Genomic DNA, 24,549 nt, shown 5'->3' on the forward strand with positions numbered 1-24,549 from the left:
GAATTACCTTTTCCTAGGTTTCAAACATCTAGGGTCATCACAAGTCTTTGGAGAGGTAGTTCCTTACCAGGTATTGCTCACGCAAGTATGCCCTTGGACTTATCCTAGCCTCCTACCTTATTGCTAAGTTAGGACTTACTCTTTTACGTTACCTGATTTGCATAATACCAACACTCCAAATAACAAGTGATAACTAAAGAAGTCTTAAAAGCAAAACAAGGGATAATCAAGACTCCCTAGACCTCCCTACGTACCTTAACCTTAGGATATTTACGCTACCATTATCATCTCTTTGCACTAGCTCTGATACCAAGTAGAGGACGGGAGAGACCTCCCTACGTACCTTAACCTTAAGATATTTACGCTACCACCCTACGTACCTTAACCTTAAGATATTTACGCTACCATTGTCATCTCTTTGCACTAGCTCTGATACCAAATAGAGGACGGGGAACCAGGGGGACATGACCCATCCCACTGAATAATTAGATTACACCTTAAAACTCCTGTGATCAAAAAAAATCCTAAAATTAGAAATCATAAAATAATTATTGGCAACCAACCATTGATGAAATTGTTCATGATACCAAGGTATGTCGTTTGCAGCTTTGCATATTATTTGTTTTTCCTGGCTCTTAAAACTCGAGTTCATGTTGAATATTACTACAAACATCAGCCTACATTATCATGTCAAGCAGCACCAAGATTATATATTAAAACATTTACATAATCTGTTTTCATAAATTCTCAGTATTGACATGCTTCAGAAACATTATGGTAGAAACATCACAAAAAGGTAATCCTTGAAATTTATAATCCAAAGTACTCACTGTTTATGACAAAACCATAAGGTGAATACTGGATTATTAAATGCAGGATCAAGTATGATCTTCAGACTTATACAATTTATTACAAAGAAACAAATGATTTCGGAACATCAGACTTGAGGGTTGATGCAAGACTCTTCCAACCGTCGATATAATACACACCTGCACAAGATTGTTTAAATTTAATCCAGCTTCCTCCGTGATGCAACAGCAAAAATTATTTGCCTATGGTTACAAGCCTTCAAGAGACTTTATTTTAACAAATGCCACATAAATAGAAGCATTGTGATTGCTGTTTTTAATCTTCCTCGGGGATTAATGCAAATGAGAAAGGGGAGAATTTGTATCCATCGCCCTCGTAAAACTTGTTCTGGAACTCGACCCAGTGAAGCCTGAGTGCATGCAAGAATGCACTCAAAGTTTCCATGACAAGCAACACGCCAATGGTGGCACAAATGAAGACGATGATGCCAACAATGAGAATGATGATGTTGTTAAACCTGTTAACAACCAATTGTCATTTTAGTGCAAAGAAACTCATGACAATATATTAACAACCAAATGAGAAATCAATCAGGAAGAGAGCTCACCCCCAAGCAAGAAGAAGCACCTTCTCATAGAACACACTTGACAGCTCAGAATGAGCAAGACTGCAGAAAGAAGACGAGTGTTATCAAGCAATCATTAGCGTGCAACAAATAATGCAAGTAATTAAAACAAAGAATATCATTTTATGAAGAATACAACAGAAACCATCATCCATTTGATAGAAAAAATAATGCAAGTATGTGAACATATGAAGCATTGTAAACCAAAACCATCATCCAGGCAATAGAAAATAATAATAATGCAGTATGTGAGCACATAAAGCATTGTAGCATGCAACAAAGTGAGCTTGTAGCTATAACACAACAAGGTTAAGCTCAAGTACAAGGAATTTTTTCTTCCATTTTCATAAAGCAATCTTCCTAGATTTCTGATATAGATGCATTTCTTCAAAATTAAATCATGCAGACTACTGAATGTTTTGTACCCTGAGTAAGAAAACTGAATCTCAAGCCAAGAAAAGAATCTTGATTCATATAAATAATATCCCAGGAGAAAAGTATACCTGAGGGCCCATAAACGGAGATACGAGGCAGTATTTGAGACTGCTCCAAGGACAAATTCTATTGTGTGGATTAGTTGGTGGACAAAGACTTCACTGAACTCAAACTCCTCGTGTCCATGTGAATCATGATCTTGCTCAATCTCAAGTGATTCTTCAGTAGTGTGGATCATGCTGTAAGATTGACCTTGGTGTCTCTGTATCTCAATCATATAAGCTAATCAATACAAGCAACAAAAAACGTAATGAAACCAGAAGGAAAATTAAGCTTACCTCATCATGTTGCTTTTTCAAGAGTAGGGGTTTTGGAAACAACATCCATGGAACTGAAATAAGAGCCAAAAGAAGCAACACAAGCTGGAAGCACAATGAAAATTGTAAAAATAAAATAAAATTGTCCACACGACTTGGGAAATCTAAAATACTGATATCAAAGGGTAAATTGTAAATGACCAACCTGGACAATCTTTTGGCCAGGAAAGAGTTGGTTTTCACCTAAGTCATCTGTTGGGCTTAGAAACATATATATCATAACGTGGTATAGGTCTGCTTGTGAACCAGTGCACCATTTTACAATTATGAGGACAGAAAGGTATCCAAACAAACTGTTCAGAAATATTAATTGTGGAATAAACTGGTACCTGCAACAAAATTAATGCACAGACGGGAAGATTAGAGAGAACATTGTTTGAAATTTTGTCTTCTGCCAAAATAATAAGCAAAAGAGATCACAAGAGAAGTACTTTTGAAATTTCATGTCAAAAGTTTACCATTCAATAATGATATCAAAATCTGATACTACCAGCATGGCAAATCTTTCATCTGTTGATCATGCTACTTGTGCAAAGAATCACTGTATCATGCTGAAACTTGGTACACTTGAGCGAGTGTTGACGTGTGTCAAGATAAATGATATCTCAACATGTTGCTATAGTTTTGTAATTTATATTTCCAAAATTTTAATTCAATTTAATATTTAATTGTCTTTTTTGTGGTCGTAAGATGCCTCTAAAGCTTAAAAGGAAATTTTACAAAATAGTGATTAGACATGCTATGTTATATGAAGTTAATGTTAGACTATGAAGCAAGCATACCAGAAAAAAATGAAAGTAGCAAAGATGAAAATGTTAGATGAAATTGTGGATATACGAGGATTGACAACATAAGAAAAGAAAACATCATAGAGAAAATCGTGATTGTACCTATTTGAGGAAAAACTCCCAGAAATACTTTTAAGATGATATGGACACATACTTAGGTGTTCAATACATGCAACAGTTAGATGATGTAAGACAATTACAAATATGCATATTAATCGAGGAAGAGAGAAACCAAAGAAGACTTAGCTAGGAATGATAAAGCGGCATAAAATATAGATGAGAATATGGTAGGGAATCAAGTTCAATGACGTATGAGGAACCATATAGCCGACCCCAGTGGGATAAATGTTTGATTGTTGTTGTTAATATCTAATTGTCAATCTTGTTTTTAGACAGCAAGTGTGAAATTTAGAAGTAAAACTTATTTAAATTCATCTCGGCATAATCCAATATATGCTAAAGTGTATCATATGTTGTTGACACAATATGGTATAATAAAATTTTAATCTAATTAACTATCTAATAGTTATAGGCTTATTTTTTAAATAAAAAAAAACAAGTAGAAAGAGATTAAAGGAACAAAATTCATTTAAATTCATCTTGGTTTGTCAAGTATTGGCATAGTATACAACAATTTTAATTCAGTTGACTATTTAATTGTTGTAGTCTTATTTTCAATTTCATAGGTAAATACATTAGAATAGATTAACGGGGTAACATCCATTTAATTCCATTCGACACTTTTGATGTGTATTGAGATGTACCTAACAATGGCACAGTATGATGTTGAAATTATATTGTTCCAACTAGGGAACAAATTATGGCACAGGATAATACTTTAAACCTTAGAAGAGAATCTATCAAAAGTTGAACACGACTCAAAGGTTTAGCATTGCACAAGTGTGTAAATTAAAGGTCAGTCACATGTATCCTAGAAGTGTGTAAATTATTCCATTATGTTATGTTCCAAAATGATGATACCACCAAAAGGAACATTTTAAACTTCAAAATTCTTAGCATTGCACAAGTTTTCATCAAGGTTTAAAGGGCCAATTTTAAGCAATTGGCAAGCTTGACAAGATCGACATTCTACCATAATAGAAAAATAGCTATAAGTTTTGATTGTAGAATTAGAGTACAATCATAAGATCAAATAATTTAAATAATTTTTAGAACTATATTTAATATTTATGAAACATAGTAGTATAATAATATGAACATTTTAAAATATACGAAAGATGCATAGTTGAAATTATTCATATAATAAATATAAATGAAAAATAGTACCATAGTTATTAATTCATATAGTAAATGTATGAACAATGCATATGTTGTGTCTTTATGCAACAAATAGTACTTATGAAATGATTAATAATTATATGAGGGATGACAATGGCAAAAATTGAGAAATTGGAGAGGACTTCTTATGATTAATCTTCTTTCAACTAAGAAAAATTATGATAAAAGTCCTCATTAAGTTATAGATAATCAGAAAAAATAAACCATTTTTTTTCTTTTTCATTACAAGGATGCCCCACTTAATTCGCATATACACCCACTTGGTCCACATAGGAACCTCTTAGCTAGCCTTATCTAAAATTGTCAAAAAGGATCATATACCACATATTAAGAGGGTTTAAGGCCACATGGTTTTAGAATACTAGTTTTCATCACTATAGGAGTCCTTTTCTAAGACAATCGTTGACATAGGTGAGTTGTAAATTTAACAAAGTTTTCTAGCACGTCATCTAGATGATCGAGTGTGTTGGTTCATGGAAATTTTTTCAATTTAATTGTGTATTTGTGTTCCATAAAGAGAATTCAAAATAATTTTTTATTAAAAGAGTGTTTGGCATCAACTTTTTAAACATTATTATACGATACAATAATAGGTTTCATACACAAAAAAGGAGATGCAAAACATGTTGCATACAGTTTGTAATTGTATGTGTAGATACATCAGTTAAAAATGGTTGTGCTTGTACATAATAATCTGGAGTGTGCTGAATTTTCCAAAGGTCAAAAATATTAAGAGCTCAATCACTCAGGTTGGTTGAAATGGAGAACTTTTGGTTTTTTTGGGATTCTAAAGTACCTCTAAAATGTGAAGGAAAGTTCTACAAAACAACAATTAGATCTATTTATATTATATGAAGTTGAATGTTGGACTATGATTTGAGTACACGAAGAAAAGAGAAGTCGCAAAGATGAAGATGTTAAGGTGAATGCGTAGACATACGAGAACAGATAAGATAAAAAAAAATGAGATCATTAGATAGAAAGTTGAGTTGCACTTATTGAGAGAATTCATGGTACGACAACTACTTGGCCAACCAATAAATGTTCCAGTCAGGCAATGTGATATTATGATACATACACACATTAAACAAGGAAAAGGAAGATTAAAGATGACTTGGTTAGCAACGATAAAATATAATAAAATTAATTTAAATATAAATGATGATATAGTCGGGGATAAAGCCTAATGACGTAGAAGGATCTATATAATTGATCACACCTAGTGGGATAAAACTTGATTGTGGTTGTATATTTCAATTTGCCTAATAATAGAGAAAGTAACAAAAACTGCATAAAAAAATTCGTCCATCCCAAGTGGTAAAAGAGCATCAAAACATAATGAGAGAATCACTACGAGGATTTGTATTCTATAAAGACAATTATACCAGTGCTCCATAATGCATAAAGAACAAACACTAGCAATATAACCAAATAGCAGTGATTTGTATGCAATTTGCAGAACATTTGTAGAAAATTTTGAAATTAGAAATTACCACATGTTAAGACTGTTGTTGAAGAATGTTGCATTGAAGTAACTTAAGAAAATGCCAAGGTTCATTTGTGCAACACCAAGAAGGATAGACATTTTCATCTTCAATGAGTTAAGGAATGGCAACTCGCTTCGGCTACCATGCCACTGGGGATCCACTCCAAAAGAGTAAGCTTCCCTCACTTTGATCAAGCCTACTGTAGTGGCGTCACTGTAATTAAGTAGGCAAAACAATTACATATATGCTCAAACATAATTGGTACAAACTTGCGATCACCCCTTCTGTACCTGCATGTAGGATCCCGACATTCATAGGCTGATCGACCAAACATCTCAAATGGGACAGAGAAGAATTCATTATAAATCAATCCAGTATAAATTGAAAACAATGCCATCATCAAGATCACGTAACGACCTCCAAACATCATCTCCATGATGTCACCAAGTTTCTGCAATAAAGAAATACAAAAATTAAAATATTCAAAAATGAACATAAATATTGCCAGGAAACTTGTTACAAACTAACAGCAAGTTTTTCCACAGTGAGGAATCCACAATTTACTATACAGTAGCAGCAAGTTTTTCCCAGACAAAAAAGGGAGAGGAACCGCTGTGATACACACTAGATGCAATAGTTTGTTCTTAATAGAAGTGTCCACAGGGACATTAGGTAGATAAATATTAAGTGAAATTTACCAGTGATATAACCTATAGAGTTCAATAGGTAGATGAGATGCATAAAGCTGACCCAAATAGTTGGCACTAATATTTGAGGCCATGCTATCTGGCACAGCTGAAATTTACTATCCTAAAAAAAAAATCACCAAACCCAGTACAATTTGGCATAGGAATTCTCTCCTAAGTTGCTCGTGCTGCCTATGCAAAGGAGTATAATATTGTGTCAACACTTTGAATGCTTCAACAGCTAATGAAACTTGAAAAGAATGAATTTAGATGAAAGTCATAATATTTATAATATTCTTATAAATTGTTTCTCCAAAAGTTTACTCAATTATCCAACTGGTATAATTTTATTCTTAGAAGTAAAGAAATCAAGTGGAAGGATATTAAAGAGTAAAATTGTATGACACGATATTACCACAACCAACTATTTAATTCCTACGGAATTGCTTTTAAAAGAAAAGAAAAAAAAAACAAAGAGGAAGCAAATTCAAGAAGTAACAGCCAATTGAATTATCTCAATATGCTTCACACATGATGAATTTGTAGCATGTCAACATGCTATGGTCCAACAAAATATTAACAATTACTAGTCTTATTTTTATTCAAAAGTAAATCAATTAAGTGGAAGGGGAACAAAGGAGTATTATTCATGTGAATTCATCAAGACACACATCAAGGTGTACTAAGGAGTGGTGAGAGTCAACACTATCAACACTGAAATATAGTAAGCTTTCCATGAGAAGATGAAAGAAAAACAGGGATAGAGAACATAGTACCGTGAAATATAAGGGAAGAGATTAAATGATTCCATTCTTTTGTTTACTTGAACAATAGGAACATTATCTTAAAATTTACTTTTCTTTGTTTACTTGGGGGAAAAGTTAGAAGGATTAAAGTTTAAACTTATCAAAGAGACATAAATTTATTTGGGAATAATTGATCTAAAAGTTAATGGTACAATATACATTTGGATGCAGGAGAGTTTTCCTTCCTTTGATAGCAAACGTGATGAAAAAAGATCCATTTTTCATCTTCACGTATTTAACCTTATACATGTTCATGAAAGTAAACAACAAATGGAAAAAAAACAACTAAATTTCTGCCCCCACTATTTCCTTTCATCCAATTTTCTTTCTTGGAAATAAGCCCTTAAAAATCATGCAATTTACCTCATCTACATCTTGCAATTCATGAGGATGGATACTTCAATGTGAGAAGCTCTAAAAACACATACGTGGATGATTTAACTAAAAACAATTGCATAACATATTTTTAAGTTGGATATACATATACCTAATTCACAGAATATAATTGTACTCCATGTGTTCACTAACATAAAAGTTTCTAAAAAGAAAAAGTATAGAAGTCAAAAAAAAATTCTGACTAGTCATTGAGCAAAGAAATTCACCAAAGCACCAAATAACTTCTTTAAATTGCTCACAAATAGAAGAAATCAAACTCATAAATCTCAGGTTCGGGTTTGGCATTTTCGGATTCGGGTCGGGTCGGGTTGACCAAAATATAGGGTTTAGTGGGTTTTTTGGGGTTAAATCAAATTTTATTTTGAAAATTAAGATGTTTTTATATATATTAATATCAATGTTAGTATGATAATAATGAAGTATTGATATAAAAGTGAAAAATTGTACGGAAAATAACAAAAAAAAAGTCGTTTTGAATCAGATTTTCAGATTATCCGGGTCGGGTTCGGCTTGGTCGGGTTCAGGTTTGATTTTAGGAGTTTCAGGTTGAATTCGGATTCAGGTTGGGTTAAAAAAGAATTCAACCTGACCCGACCCGAATTGACACCCCTAGGCGTCTCTAACTCGCCCATTGTTCAAAATCTTCTTATGGATCTAAATATATCAAGTTATACACCTATCTATTATCTCCATGCATACTTTGTCCGAGTTACTCGTTCTGCATCTAGTGCATTCAACCTTCACTCTCATAGGCTCAAGTCAGTAGCAAGGATGACCTCCTACCTTCTAATCTCAAGTCAATGACTTCTCCCAATCTCTCTATTGATGATAGCTGCAAGTCAAAAGCATGCCTCTTTATTCCTTCCCTTACCCTCTATACTCAAATAGTCTGATTGACAATAAGCAGAACTATCCACCATTAATACACCCAAATAATGAACAGATACTTCTTGTCTAACATGCACCATCTCTAAGCCGTAAACCAAACACAACATGCAAGATTCTAATTAATGATAGAAATACAATCTTATGAGCATATAACTCAAATGCATATTTATTTAATAACAGTTATAAAAGCATATTGTTGATCCAACTCAACTATAGAAGAGGTGTTAGCTATAGATATGAAAAACTTTAGCTAATCAATTTTTTCCTTAAGAATTAAAGTACTTCAAGATCAACATTGTAATTAGATACTTTAAAATTTAAATCAAGGTTAAGGTCTCATACAGTATCGGAGTGTCAATGCCATACTAGTATGAGATAATATTTGTACGATCGATGCACCAAGTGTTACGTCAATGAAAGGATGACGTAGGAGATGAGGAAAAGTGGAAGAAGCAGAGTGAATGAGAATAAATGGAGGAAGAAGAAAAGGAAGGTTGAAGCAGTGGTAGCACATACCTTGATGGTCTTTCCTAATGCTAATTTTCACTCACATCCTAAGCCAACAGGAAACAAAATCAAAACAATTATTGAGGTAGATGCCTCTGTCTAGACTGTGATTTCAATCTCAATGGACAAGTAAAATGATGTGTGATCCCTATAGGGTTAAATCATGTGCTATATTGTGGGCTTAAATTTCCAAATATGGGTACAAACTCTTCCACCAAAAGATAAAAGGCAACAAGAACCTTGTTCTAGGTTTGTGTGTGGCACACATGAATGGAATGGAAAGAAATAGTAACAAAAATTGAAATGGAATGGAATGTAATGAAAAGAGGAATGTATCTTGGTTTGGTTGCAACAATAGCATGGCATAAGGAAATAAATAATAATAATCTATGTTTAACTCTTTTTGGTACTCTAATTTTTCCAATCAATTTATCTTACATGATCTATCTAGTCCCTTTAGGGTGCCCAACAAATCTCATTTGGTTGGCTCAATTGAGCTACTCAATTTGCCTAAGCTACTTAGACTGACCTAACCCTCCCGACTGGCCATCCTAGACAAACCAATCCCTGTCTAGCCCCGATTCGCTTAACCTGACCATTCACTTGGCTAGTGTATCCAACTCAATGGTTCTTACTTAGCCCAATCGACTCACTCGAGCACTCAGTTCACTTATTGCATTTATCTCAGTTATAATTTTTACATAAGAATTTATTAATAAATGTTATATTTAATAGAAATGTAATGAAATTCTCCTCTTCTTAAAAAGTGGAATGGATTGAGTTATTCCTTGGAATGGACCATTCCCTTCAAATTATCTATGCAAACATTATATTGGATCATTAAGAGAAAGAACCATTCCAATTTATACGTACCAAAAGCAACGTAAAAGAATATATCATTAATTCACATCAAATCACTAATAGATGTACAAATCATACAATGTAACCATATTTCATGTTTAACTCCAATTAATCTGGTAGTCGACATGAAGAATGTGACTTTTAATTGAAACTCTGTTCTTTCTGTTTTGCAACCATATGTTATAGCATAGCAAATTACCAATTTCAGTTTTTAGCCTCAAAAAATTTCAAGCAACCAGACAAAATTCAAAAATATAGGAACTGAGAGATGTATGCAACTTTAGGATCACCAATCTGTTAGCAAATTAAGATGTATAGGTTCAATAGTTTCTTAAAATAAGAGCATATAAACAAATTGAGGGTTACAAGAATTTACTTGAGAGGATAGTTTCTTCTCCCGGAGTATAAGCAATAGTGTTGCAAGTAATAAGCATAGGCCATGACCCCAGTCACCAAACATGACAGCAAACAAGAAAGGAAATGTGACAACAGTGTAGACACCCGGATTTGCCTCTTGGTACTTAGCAACCCTGCAATATACATTAACTACAATATCATGCAGGCACAAAGGAAAAGCGAGCATAAAAATTAGCTTTAAACACATTCCGTTCATCAAACCCATTAAGATAAAGCAGAATCAAAAACTCATCTTTCCTGTATAGTAAAGAGTGCCAAGATTAGGATTAACAGAAAAGGCATACATAAATTTACGTAAAAGAATGGTTGAGACTAGTCATACTCGATGGATATGCAATAACAAACAGATACAAGGATTGCTAAGTAGGCTTGTTCGAGTGCATGAAGCAACATATCAGAATGCATCAACAAGAATAAGTGTTGTCATGTTGAACTTATCCTAGAGCATCAACATCCTTACTGATGGCATCTAAGTCATAATCATTCAGAACTAGGAAGCCATCAGCGAACATAAGCTGCTTGATCCAACATCATATATCTAATAATACATGCCACCTGCACATAATTGACTATTCCCAAACTCACACATAAAAATGGTTGGCTCAATGCATAAGTCAATGTGGTGCATAGAGACAGTCAACATGAAGGATGGAATTGGGTAATATTTTGTATTGTACAGCACCTCCCTGAACTGATTGTTGTCATCCACATATGCACATTTAAGTTGGTTACCTCATGGTTTGATACTCATTTTTTATGTCTATGATTCAGGTAGAAGAATGTGAATCTTAGATACATTTCGATAGGTTTGGCATGGCGGGTACTAAATCACAATCAGATTCAAATAGTACCAAAAAGTACAAAAACTTATGCCACTATCATACTCAGACTCAAGATATCCAAGCTTTAACTCTACAAGAAAAGATTACAGCATCATTACTCTATTAGGTACTCACCCATATGCATCAACAATTTCCTGGAAAGCTGAAGTAAATTTGTTTGTCTGGAAGTATGTAGGTGGAGATTCTTTCGTATGGAGCACCTGGAAAATAGAACCAACTTGGGAGTTGCTATCACATGTAGCCTTCTCCAATGCATCTTGGATCTGTAAAACAAACACTTATAAGTATTTGTCCCCACATAAAAGGCTAGCAAACTTTAGAAATGTATGATTCATAAAAGCCTAAGATTCATAAATTACTTCAAGGAGGTACCTGATTAGTTGCAAAAACAGGGCACCAACCCTCAGCAACTAAACACTTCTTTGTCACATCAAGACTGAGCATGTTTAAAGTATGGTAAATAGATTTTTCCCTCCTTACCTAGAATATACCACAAATACATTAGTTTGAGTATTCAAGAGCATAGGCTGGGAACTAAAGCAATCCCATGACTGTTTCATGATAAAATGTATCAATGATCAAAGAAGCGTGAAGGTCAGATTTTTTTGACATTCTAAAACATACAAATCTGAAATAATTTTCAATACAAGGAAATTATAATGCATGAGGATCCTGCAAGTCTGTGATCTGGAGTTAACATGCAAAACCTTAAATATAACCCAGGTTTCAGATACAAACTAATGATAGGACTACAAGAAGTTTGACTTTTCTTATATACATGTAGCTATCTCAAAGGTAAAAAAAGCACAAACCAACCATGTTGTTCCACTGCTCAAAATGATAGCTGATATTTTTAAGTATGGTATAACGGTGAAGCAACCCAAGATCAATTGTAGTCTTCAGCTCGGAGATTTTTCCAGAAACCTGAAACAACAATGCACTGTCATTAAATTGGATGATACCAGAGATTTCACCACAACAATCAGATTTACAAGGTATTAGCAAATGTGCTAATGTGCAGTCTCTTTTAATGAATATGACATGCATCATTCGAAATTTTTGACTAATGGCGGAATGAATCAGAAAATGCAACAGAACAAGGATATCAAAGCACTAAACTGAGACCAAGTAGATTACTAGAATTTGGAATAGATGAGATTGAGAACATCAAATGCACCCTACTAAGCTGATGCCTAGCATCCTCACATTAAACAATTTAACTCAAGTTCATAGGTGGAAGTGATAAAAGTACAATATAAGCATGCTTAGTAGGACAGAGAGCAAGCCAAATTAATGTTGATGTGAACAATGGAAATGTATACTTAGATCGCAGAATGAAACTTCAATGAATTAGGCAAGAATATTGTGGGAATAGAATATGAGATATTTACAATGACAAGGAAGAAGGAACTAAAGAGATAATCTTCCATCAGTATGGCCATTTATCACCATTACCCATTCTCATTCTTTCCAGTAAGAGAACTGAACAAAGAAAATCAGAGAAAATCAATATGCCATTTATTCATTGAAAATTGTTTACAAGAAAGTTTGGTGTTTGATTGACAAAAATAAGTTATGGTCTTCGATCAAAGCTGGAAATATGGCTTAAACTTTAGGCAATAACTTTCCCAATCTAAAAAGAATCATTCATCAAAACTTTTTAAAATTGAAACAAGCGTAATTAACTATTTGATTTTTTCTATAAACTTTATTCGACCAATTTCACCCTTCTCAATGTCAATAATATTTTATCAAAAGAATTACAAAAGAACATAATTTCTTCTGAAAATAATAAAATGATAAACATGGAAAAAATTATTTGTATTTTAAAATACAGATGAAATAATATAGTGATAAAAAATTATTAGAAAATCAGATATAAAAATTCATATTTACTATAAATTAAATAACAATAATAGAAATTTATTAATTATAAAAATTACCTTGCCGCTCCCTCTAATAAGCTCCAATTCAACGTTTAATCTAATTTGTGGGCGCTTCATGGTCTCAAGACCAAATATTATATATAGTATATACACACACATATATCATATATTACAATAAAGATAAGATTAATGATAATAAAAGTGTGGTTACGGTAAAATGTAGTCAATGCAATAATGACATAATATTGAGAAAGGGATGAATTTACCTAGATTATTACAACAACAACAACAACAACAACAACCAAACCTTGTCCCACTAGGTGGGGTCGACTGTATGAATCCTTTTACGCCATTGAGCTCTATCTCCTATTATATCATCATCTATATTTAATTAAATTTTATCTTGTTTTATTGTTGCTAACCAAGACTTTTTGGTCTTCCTCTTCCTCGTTTGATATGTATGTTTATCATAATTTCACATCGCCTAACTGGAGCATTTATTGGTCGGTACATATCCATACCATCTTAAACGTGTCTCTCGGAATTTTTCTTCAATAGATGCAACTTCGACTTTCTCTCTAATACTCTCATTTCTTATTTTGCCCATCCTCGTATGTTCACACATCCACCTTAACATCCTCATCTCTGCAACTCTCATCTTCTGCTCATGTGCTCAAGTCATAGCACAACATTCAGCTCCATATAACATAGCAGGTCTAACTGCGATTTTATAGAACTTACCTTTAAGTTTAAGAGGTTCTTTACGATCACATAAAACACTCGACGCTCCCCTCCATTTCACTCATCCTGCTTGTATTCTATGTAAGACATCTCTCTTAATCCCTCCATCATCCTAAATATTTAAATCTCTCGGTTCCGGACAACTCGTCCTCTCCTATCTTAACAATTGTTTCATTATTTCTAATATTGCTAAACTTAAATTTCATATATTCTGTCTTTAATCTACTAAGCTTAAAACCTTTCCCTTCTAGTGTTTCCCCCCAAGATTCTAGTTTAGCATTTACTCCTTCACGTGTTTCATCTACCAAAATAATATTATCAGCAAACAATATGCACTATGGTACCAGTGAATTCGTCCATAATTAGTGTAAAAAGATAGGGACTTAGAGCTGATCCTTGATGTAACCTTATCTTTATTGGAAATGCTTCAGTTACTCCGCCTGAAGTCTTTACTCTGGTCATTACATCCTCATATCCTTAATTAGTTCAATATATGTTACGCTAACACCTCTCTTTTCTAAAATTCTCCATATAATTTCTCTTGGGACTCTATCATAAGTTTTTTTAAGTCAATGAATACCATATGTAGATCTTGTTTTTGCTCCTGATATTTTTCAATTAATTGTCTATGAAGATGTATAGCTTCTATTGTCGACCTTCCAGACATGTACCACCTTGATCTCCTTCCTTAATTTTTTTCTATTACCTTTCAAAGTTTCATGATATGACTCATTAGTTTAATATTCCTATAATTTATATTATTTTTATATAAAGGACTACAGTATTTACCCGATCATATATTTTTCGTTTTCAATATCATGTTAAATAATTTTGTAAATCATTCAATATCTTGTTTCCCTAAGCACTTCCATACCACTATCGGAATATCATCTGGTTCAACGGTTTTTCCATTGTGCATCTCATTTAAAGTTTGTTTTACTTCTGAAGTTTGAATTCCACAATAAAAATTAAAATTTCTATGCTCATTTGACCTATTTAAATTACCTAAGTTAAATTAGTCACATAAACCTTCATTAAAAAGTTGATGAAAATACCTCTTTCACCGCTCTTTTATTTCTCCATCGTTTACTAATACCCTATTACATTCATCTTTAATACATTTTATCTGGCTAAGATCTCTTGTTTTCCTTTCTCTCACTTTAGTTATTCTATAAATGTCTCTTTCCCCTTCTTTTGTATCCAATTTTTTATATAACCGTTCAAAAGTTTCATTTTTTGTTTCACTCACTACTTTCTTAGTTTTTTTTCTTGGCTATTATATATTTTTTTAAGTTTTTCCTCGTTCTTACAAATATATAATTCCTTATAAACTATTCGTTTTTCCTTCACTTTTTCTTGTACTTTCTCATTACACCACCAAGATTCTTTACTTAGTAGTGCATGTCCCTTTGACTCACCGAGTACACTCTTAGCTACTATTTTCAACTTTGATACCATCTTATCCCATGTTATATTAGAGTCATCGTATATTTCACCTAATGCTTGTACTTCTACCTTCTCCTTAAATATATTTTGCTTTCCATCCTTTAACTTCCACCACTTAATTGTAGGAATTGTATATATTTTCTTTCTATTGATACTATGCTTGAAGCGTATATCCAACACTACTACCCTATGTTAGGTAGTTAAGCTTTCTCTAGGGATGACTTTGTAATCTTTACAAATCTTTCTATCCTTCTTCCTAATCATAAGAAAGTCAATTTGCGATTTATTATTCTCACTTTTGAATGTGACTAAGTGTTTTTCTATTTTCTTAAAAAACATATTAGCTAATATAAGGTCATATGCTATCGCAAAATCTAATATAGTTTTCCCTTCCTCATTCCTCGTTCCAAACCCATAACTCCCATGTACTATCTCATATTCCTCATTTTTCACTTCGACATGCCCATTTAGATCACCTCCTATTAAAATCATTTCATTTGGTAGAATATTTTATAATATTTCATCTAAGTCCTCCCAAAACCTTGATTTGGTAGTTTCATCTAATCCTACCTGTGGTGCATATACGCTAATTATGTTCATAGTTTCTTTCGCCACTATTATCTTAAGGGCTATAATTCTATCCCCTTTTCTAACAACTCCTACAACTTCATCCTTTAACAAACTATCTACAATAATACTCACTCCATTTCTTGCTTTACTCTTTCATTGTACCATAACTTAAAACTCGAGTTCTCTATCATCTTTGCTTTCTCGCCTGTCCATTTTGTCTCTTGTACACACAAAATACTAATTCTTCTCCTAATCATCATATCTACTATCTCCATTGATTTACCAGTGAGAGTTTCTATGTTCCATGTTCCAAATTTTATATTATAAGTTTTCCTATCATATTTGTTCTTATCTAACCTATGGTGTGAGAACTCTTGCCTATTTAACACTACACCAAGTTCTCATGGAGATGTAGCGGTCCTTGCTGAGACGTTACAGTCGGACCCTATAACGCGAACTCTTGCATATTTAGCACTACACCCGAGTTCTGGAGATGTAGTGGTCCTTACCGAGACATTACAGCCGGACCCTGCAACGCGTTCCTTCCGGAAAACAACCTAGCATTAGCATAATAGTTTAATGGATCCATTCATTGAATATTTGCCATAGTTTGACGCTGGCTGGCAACCTAACGCAACCCTCCTCCTTTATCCGGGCTTGGGAGTAGTCATGTTAAACCTTGCTTGAAGACAGCTAATAAGAAAAATATAAAATTTACAATAAAGAAAAATATGAAATTGTATAATAGTTAAACCATGGTTCGAAATCTAGTATTGTAACAAGCGGTCGAAATGTATTGTTCCAATAAATTATCAAAACCCAAAGACAGAATTGAGAAGAAGGCAAAAAGAAAAACCACCAAAAGGAAACTTTTTATTAAGAATAGAGGATTATTCCTCAAATAGTTAAATATGTGTTTATATAAACTCTAGATCCTAAGACTCAAAGAAAGAAAGGAAGAAAATCCTAATATATGAACCTCAATTCCTATTTTGTAAAGAAAATAAAGGAATCCTAACAAAAGGAAAAAAAAAACTCACAATTCTAAAATCCCTAAACAGACTAAAAAAAATTAAAAAATAGAAATTATCAAAAATACCTAAAATACCAAAAATCCCTTAAATACTAAAAAATAAAAATTACCAAAAATAATAATAAAAATCTTCGAATCCCCCTACTACTTTGCATAGGTAATCCATGTTGATGAGTATCGTGTTATATTGACATTTGATACCCTTTGGCATGCTATAAAAAGTGTCAAGATGAATTAACATACTGTTTGTTATCTTTATGTAACTTGTGCCACTGCAATACCATGTAAAAATGAATCATTTTAGATGGGAGACAAAATCCAGACTTAGATATATAGTTGTGTCCTCTTCTTGTTTTTTCATCAATTTCCTCCTTCACCCTCTAATTCTCTAAAGGCAAAAAAAAAATCAAAACACCGGTACCATACCAAAACAATATCATTGTCAATGTTCGAAACGCCATCACAGTTCAAAATGTTAAACCTTGATTTAAACTCAAATAATTGAATAGATATAAAATACATACTGCACTATATATACCAGGAATAAAATATATAACATGCACATATGTATGATTTAAAATAATTTAATTTTTTGGGCATAAAATAGAAAATATTAATAGGATGCCCATGCCAACTGTACTTTACAATAACAAAACAGGTACCAGAAATAATTTAAAACCATATGCATATATCCAAGCAAAGAAAAATAACTACCATAAAATGTTTTCATCTACTAGAAAATCTTTTACGTTTCCAGCTAAGCCTATGTTAAAAACTTCATAAAACCAAAGGACCATAAGTGTTGTTCAACAATAGCCTTGTGAGTGAACTGTAAATGTAAGTCATGAATTTCAGAACTCCACAGAGCACAGAGAACAAGACTGCAATTACCTTATTAAATAGAGAAACATGTGAAAAACACTAGTATCCTAAGGTATTATACTGGTATAAATTAGAACCGCATAAAAACAACTTCAAGGAGCAAATGCAAACCTCAGCAATCGTCTGCATTTGCTTTCCAATGTCCTCTGTAAATGGGTAACGATTTGCTCCAAAAGCCTCACATATCTTTAGCATTTTGGCCTTTGCTCTTTCCCCGGAATAGAAGACAACGAAAACATTTTTGGCAACCTGTGGATTATAAGTGTGGGCAAAGGAATTGGAAGATATATGAGGTACTAAGAAACCCAAAATTCATTGAATAACTTCTGTCATAATTCCTATTCCTAAGCCTGTAAAATTCAAGATTGATTCAAAAAATCACTGCTAACTAATCGCACATATAATCTCTGTGAGTAGAAATGCACCTTTTCTCCTGAAATTGGGTCAATCACAGGTTCATCAACAGCAGCTTGACTAAGATACATGTTGCCCCTAGTAGCCCGAAACAAAATTCTTTCAAAAGACATTGCCTTCTCCTTGGGCACAAGTCCACTAACAAATCCAAGTTTTAATTGCTTTGATGGCTCTGTCAGCATTTCCTGAACAAGGATACCAAGAATGTTATTGAAAATTTAGATAAAACAGCAAATAGAAGGAACATGGTGGTTGCAATACTTGTTCCAATAACAAAGGACTATCAAGAGAACCATCAGCGCTTTGGTGTGACTCATTTTCTCTCTGCTGAGCAGTAGCACTACTCTGCGCCGAGTGAAAAAATTCTCCAGCCTGAAAACAAGGAAGAAAGTTGATAATGCCCGATTGATAAACTTAACAAAAAAAATCAACACAAATATGGGATGGTTTTGTGGTTGAAGTCCCCATAGTTTATGAAACTTGAGGTCACAGTTTCTACCACATTTTAAGCGGTGGGCTTAATGACTGATAAACTTAAAAAATCATTAGAAAGCAACAATATCAAATGCAGAATCAAAAGTGATATATATATATATATATATATCTGAAAGACTTTAATTGTTAACAAGCACATCTGATGTGAAAAGTTGATTTTTTTCGAACTTCAAGCCCCATATACCAAACAAAGAGGTTGATGTAGCATCTTCATTTGACGCATGAAAGTAATTGGAGGACTTCCTAAAGGTCTTATGTGCATATTAACTAACAAGCACATTCTAAAATCTACAAAATATGAGAACAACACCTCAAACCTTCCTTGACAAAACATGGCCAAACCAGCATCTTTTAATTTGGAATATGCAATTATGTTTGACTAACTGTCCTTATCACACACCTCTATAGTTACATATCCAATCTGAAAAAAGAACTCAAGAACCACTTGAACGATTATTGTTTCTAGAAAATAAAATGTTTGATGATAACTTAAATTCAATCTGAAGTAGTACATGATTACCAAGTTATCTTATTCTTATGAGCTCAAACTTAAAAGGTTATGCATCCAATTAAGATTTTAAGACTAAATTTTAGAAAGTCCAGTAATGGTACTATTGATGCAATGTACTATAGTTGATCAAAGCCTTAGCTAATGGGCTTCCTGCATCAATAAGTCAGCTTAGAATCATGCTCCATGATTTAGAAGGCACACCGAAATGTTCATAAGATAAAGACTTCTTTATAATTATGATCATGCGGAATAGTAGGTAAACACTTGAATGCAGGATTAATAAAAGCAATAGGATAAAATTCATATTATTACAATAAACAAAACCAAAATGGCAATTACAAAATTTATTTGGAACTGTGCAATCAATAGCAGATGTGAAGAATGCATCTGCCCAATAACATCTACAAATCGTAGTAATTTATACCTTTTTGAGAACTAACATGTACTCAACTAGCTCATTATAAGCTCTTTGTAGTTTTTCATTGTTTGAATTAACTTCAATTAGCTCAGATTCAATCTCTCCCAGTTTTATCTGCCATAGATGATAGAGTTCAGTGCAAGAAAATTTATATATCACAAGCATATGCCAACATACAAATAGCACTTGAACAACAATGTCACCTCCAATTCATCAAAATCGATATGGATTTGTGTTGGCATTTCTGAATACACAATTCCAGCCTTTGCCATTTGATCTTTCATGAATCTTAGTTTGCGTGACATTTCACCACATCTTTTGATCTGCAAAGTAGTTAAGAAGATACATTTAGAGAGGATGAGAGATATTAGAGTAATGAAACTGTAATGATGAAAAATGGTGAACCAATAAAGCCAACTATAAAAGAAAGAATAAAAGAACAAAAAAATGCAATTTATTTTCTTATATTTCAATTAAGTAATGCCCGTATTTAACTGGAAAAGGCATACCCCAATCTTCTAAAACAATTAATAGTGAAGGCAAGATATCAAAAAAAGGAAGAGAAGAAAATACCTGGTTTGCATATGTTCGCTGGAAAGGACTTTTATCTGCATTAAGCTGAAATGGTTGGATATTAGAAATCATTGAAAATTCACATATAGGTAGATTCTAATACTCGAACAGAAATTAAAAAGTGGATATCACATGCTAAGACAATGACAATCATGCTATACAGTTTAAATTGTGTAACTTAGGTCCATATTTCTTGTACATTTAAGCAATGCAAGTTTCCATGATACTCCAGGTTATGGCAAGAGGCCACGAGTACAAACTATTTGGAGAAGACTTCATGGATATTACTCAGCTATTGAGTTCAATGTAAGGTTGTAGTGAGAGTAATATTTGTTAATTATGTTAGTGTTTGGTCTTTCTTTACCTTTCATGAAATCAACTCTAATTGATTAACTCTATCCAACAATAAAACACGTGGTCATATTTGAATATTTTTCGTATCATATTTACTTATTTTCTCTCATTGGATTAGATCTAACTGAACATTGTTGACTGCAAAAGTGAAATTTTTTCCTTCTACCTAAGATACCATCATCAATCTCTCATTGTTAAAATAATAGAAATAACTATATTAAATACCTAGAACTTCAATCCTTTTCATCTATAGATAATGAAGACTCTAAATGTTTAAAATTTGAAAACGAACCAGATTGGTAACAAGTAACAACTTATTCAATCAACATAACTCTTTGACTAATCAAAAAAGTAGACAGCTAAAAAAGAACTATAGAACAGTTTCCTCACCATAACTATAAGATAAAACTTACGATCATTTCAAAATAGTGTGTGACGCCGCATAAATTTGAATAAAAGTAAGATGATTTGAATCTTATGTGAGTTAACACAACACATGTATAAATAATATAAAGAAATCCAAGTTAATAAGTAATTCCTTGACAAATTATATGGATAATTTCTGCATTTTTCATGTAGTAAAGAACTGTGAAATGAAGAAAAATAATCCATGAGACATACCTTTTCAAAATTAAAGTTTCATAATATTTATTAGTAGCTTGAATACAGTTCATACAATTTAAAAATTAAAAAAAAAATCATGATCAATTCTGCCCTAGTATGAAACTCTAGTTTCCACAGATTTGAAAACTTGGCAAAGTTTTTATAAGAAAATACAAATTCAAAATAAGAATAAAAAAACTTACATGCGGAGATGAAATTTAGAACAGTTTTTCCATGAAAAAAAACTAACTTTTTTTGTTATGAAATTTAGTAGTTATAACAATGTCAACTAAATCTAACAAGTAATTTCAGCTTATATGTAAGTTACCTATGGACAAGATCCATAATGAAAGATTAACAAATTTTCAACTTAGAGGCCTTTGAAAATGTGAACCAAATGTTCAAAACATATAAATATTTGTCAAATAAGAGGATATCAGATAAAAAAGAGAACTGCATATCCATCTTAAATAGTTCTCCCCATTCTGTACAAAGGGGGTGGAATCAAATTTTCTAGGCAGACTGCCAAAAGTATGTGCTGAAAATTCAATTGCCTATTTGACAACACAAATCATTGACAAAAAGATGACATAACACATGAATACAGGGAACAGTTGTTTCAGGTTTTCTCATGTTTGAATAGGTAGGTCCTAAGAATATGCATGTGCATTAATGAACATACCATATCTTTACATAAACATTACGAACAAACAAAGTCAAGGGGGAAAAGGCAAAAACAATGATGTCATGTTCAACCTATCGAATTTGATTAAACAATGATCAAAAATTGTGCTAAAACACTTATCATCAGAAGAAATAAAACACGGGGAAAGAGATTCAGCAGATTTAGACGTCATATGACACAACCTAAGAAGTAAAGCCGTGAGGGCATTACTCAAAGAGCTTGGAACAACTTGATTTTTGGACAAACCATCAACCTGGAGATCAAACAAAGCTACTTAAAAACTAAAACCACACGAAATGATTTCAAGAAAACAAATGGAGCACATTTCTAGATCGCACTAGTCGGCACTATGCAGGACGCAAAGTAATAGACACAATTCTAATCCAAATAAGGTCGAACTTCAGATGACCCAACGATCAAAACTTCACCTTCACCAATAAACAATGATACATTCAAGGATTCATCGTGTTCAAGGTGAATAAGAAAACTAGAAACCAAGATGATGATGGGGGAAATCCGATAGATTACAGAAACACTAGAGAGAAAAATCGACGCTGTGTCATAATCTTCGTTGAGGAATTGCAGAAGAAAACCATATCACACACCCCACAGGATCAAAGATAAAACCTTCATTAGCAAAAAGCACAAAGGAAATTATGAAAAGCGGGGACATAGAGCAGGAAAGGGCTACAGATCCCTGCATACGTCTTTGAATTGAACGAGACCGAGGTCGCCCAGATAGGAGAGAGTATGGTGGCCAGATTCCACAGGTATGATTATCCGCGCAAGCTGCATCTCCTCCGACCGCATCAGATCCATGGGAGGACAGCAGCCGCGCTCCCGGTGCACGTTGAGCCGCTGGTAGTCTCCCATCGTCCCTCTTTCTCCTTCGATCCTGCAGACCGATCGTCCTCTCGAACGAACCGCAAAAAACTTAGGGTTGCAACTCGATCACCGGCCCGTCCCGTAGAGATGCTGGATCGAGATAATCCCTTGGTCGTCTGCACTTCTCGTATGGCAAAGAGCAATTTCCCAATCTGCCCACGCACACCGTCTCGCGAAGAGATAATTACGGGAAAAAATGGACAGCCAAAAGATGCTGATAAAACTATTATAATTTAGTCAAATATTATTAGAATAATTTTAATCAAATTGCTAAAATTGAAACAGTTTAATTAAAATTATTAAAACGTGGAGCTTGATGAAAATTCCTTAGCATATTTAACTAAAGCTGCTCAAGCTACTTCCCTGTTTAAATAATTTTGATTAAATCTATTATAATAATAGTTAAGGAATGATATTTTCAAAATATGAATTAAGTACCCTTTTATATTTTGTAATGATAATAAAAATATTATTTGGATTTTCGGGTGATAATTTTTTCAAAGAAAATTAAAATATAAATAAACTTTATTAGAGTGTATCCTATATATGCTCATCCGTAATAATATGTGAGCACGTAATATATTTTTTTCTCACAGAATTCAGTAGCAACATAAATAAAAGGGGCAAAAGTTCAAAGAGAGCCTTTATTTTTCCAAATCCTCAAAAATACGTCTTACTTTAATTTTTTTAATCAAAATTTTGTTCCGCCTCCTATAAAATAACACAATCAGTGACGAATCTAAGAAGGAGCGGGGTATATACTTGAGCACCCTCTTGTTCTCATAAAATTCCATCAATATGATGTAGTCCAAGGGATAGCGAGAAGGAAGATAAGCTCCAACTTTCTTTTTAAACAACATCTTTCTTTTTTGTCTGGAATTATCCTCTATTATTATTCCTATTATTATCCGGTCTATATTTGTAGCCTAAATCATGAACCAAAAAATACCTTAATAAAGAAAACTAAAATTCTTTTAAGCATCCAAACGTACTTTAAATGATATTTTTTGGATCTAAGAATAGGTTACAGGTTGCACCTAATAACAAATATAAATTTCTTAATAAATTTTGATTTGATATATTGTACGTCCAGTGATATATGTATGATCTCAAACTTTATTTAATATTCACGTTGTAATAACTATAGTTTTATAGTTTTTACAATGCACTTTCGGCTCATGATGTAGGCAGAAAATATAGGCGATAAATAATAATAGAAATAATATAGGAGATAATAGTTGGGTAATTATACATATGATGGGATACCCATTTAATAAAAATATCAAAATGGAGTACCATCTTGATGATTTCAAAAATAAAAGGCACCTTTTTATTTTTTATCTAATAAAAAGAATATCAATACAAACACGTACTAATTGCTAACACAAGATATGTATATGATTTGCCAGTCATTAAAGTTCTTATTCCAGAACCTATGATTATTTTTCTCATTTACAATCAACTATCATAAGCAGAAAAACCACTTATAAAATATAAATGTGTAAGAATTTAGAAGATATAAATGTGTAAGAATTTACAAGAAAAAGGCTAGGAGTATACAAGAGGCTTCTAATATATATTAACCAAACTTTCAAATCTCCATCGAGCTCCCTTTTTATATCATGTAACACCTTTTCATTCTTCACTTATTGTAAGTTGATCTATCATTAATTGATTTCTTTGATCTCGTCAACTTGAGACTACCAACAACTATTTGAGTTGATTAAATTGCATCACTAATCATCTACCTCCACAATAAATTCTAATTAGGTCATGGACTGTTGCATTACTAGAAGAACTTTGCTTGGTCAATGACTCTTTGAAAAATC

The 24,549-nt window shown here is 32.8% G+C and overlaps 1 protein-coding gene across 1 annotated transcript; it reads right to left on the bottom strand.

The window, feature by feature from the left end:
• Positions 1–734: 734 nt before the first annotated feature.
• Positions 735–22,901, bottom strand: LOC121967149 (V-type proton ATPase subunit a3-like). The gene is made up of 18 exons (XM_042517200.1): positions 22,541–22,901; positions 20,194–20,238; positions 19,824–19,943; positions 19,627–19,734; positions 18,458–18,568; positions 18,208–18,381; positions 17,894–18,031; positions 12,041–12,148; positions 11,597–11,704; positions 11,339–11,487; positions 10,342–10,495; positions 6,112–6,272; positions 5,828–6,034; positions 2,393–2,576; positions 2,209–2,292; positions 1,939–2,132; positions 1,418–1,477; positions 735–1,327 (listed from the first exon to the last, which is right to left on the bottom strand). Exons 1-18 carry the CDS (start codon positions 22,706–22,708, stop codon positions 1,126–1,128), a joined length of 2,475 nt encoding a protein of 824 aa, XP_042373134.1. The 5' UTR covers positions 22,709–22,901; the 3' UTR covers positions 735–1,125.
• Positions 22,902–24,549: the final 1,648 nt, after the last annotated feature.

This window comes from Zingiber officinale, chromosome 3B, assembly GCF_018446385.1.
Source record: "Zingiber officinale cultivar Zhangliang chromosome 3B, Zo_v1.1, whole genome shotgun sequence".
Classification (NCBI taxonomy): Eukaryota; Viridiplantae; Streptophyta; class Magnoliopsida; order Zingiberales; family Zingiberaceae; genus Zingiber; species Zingiber officinale.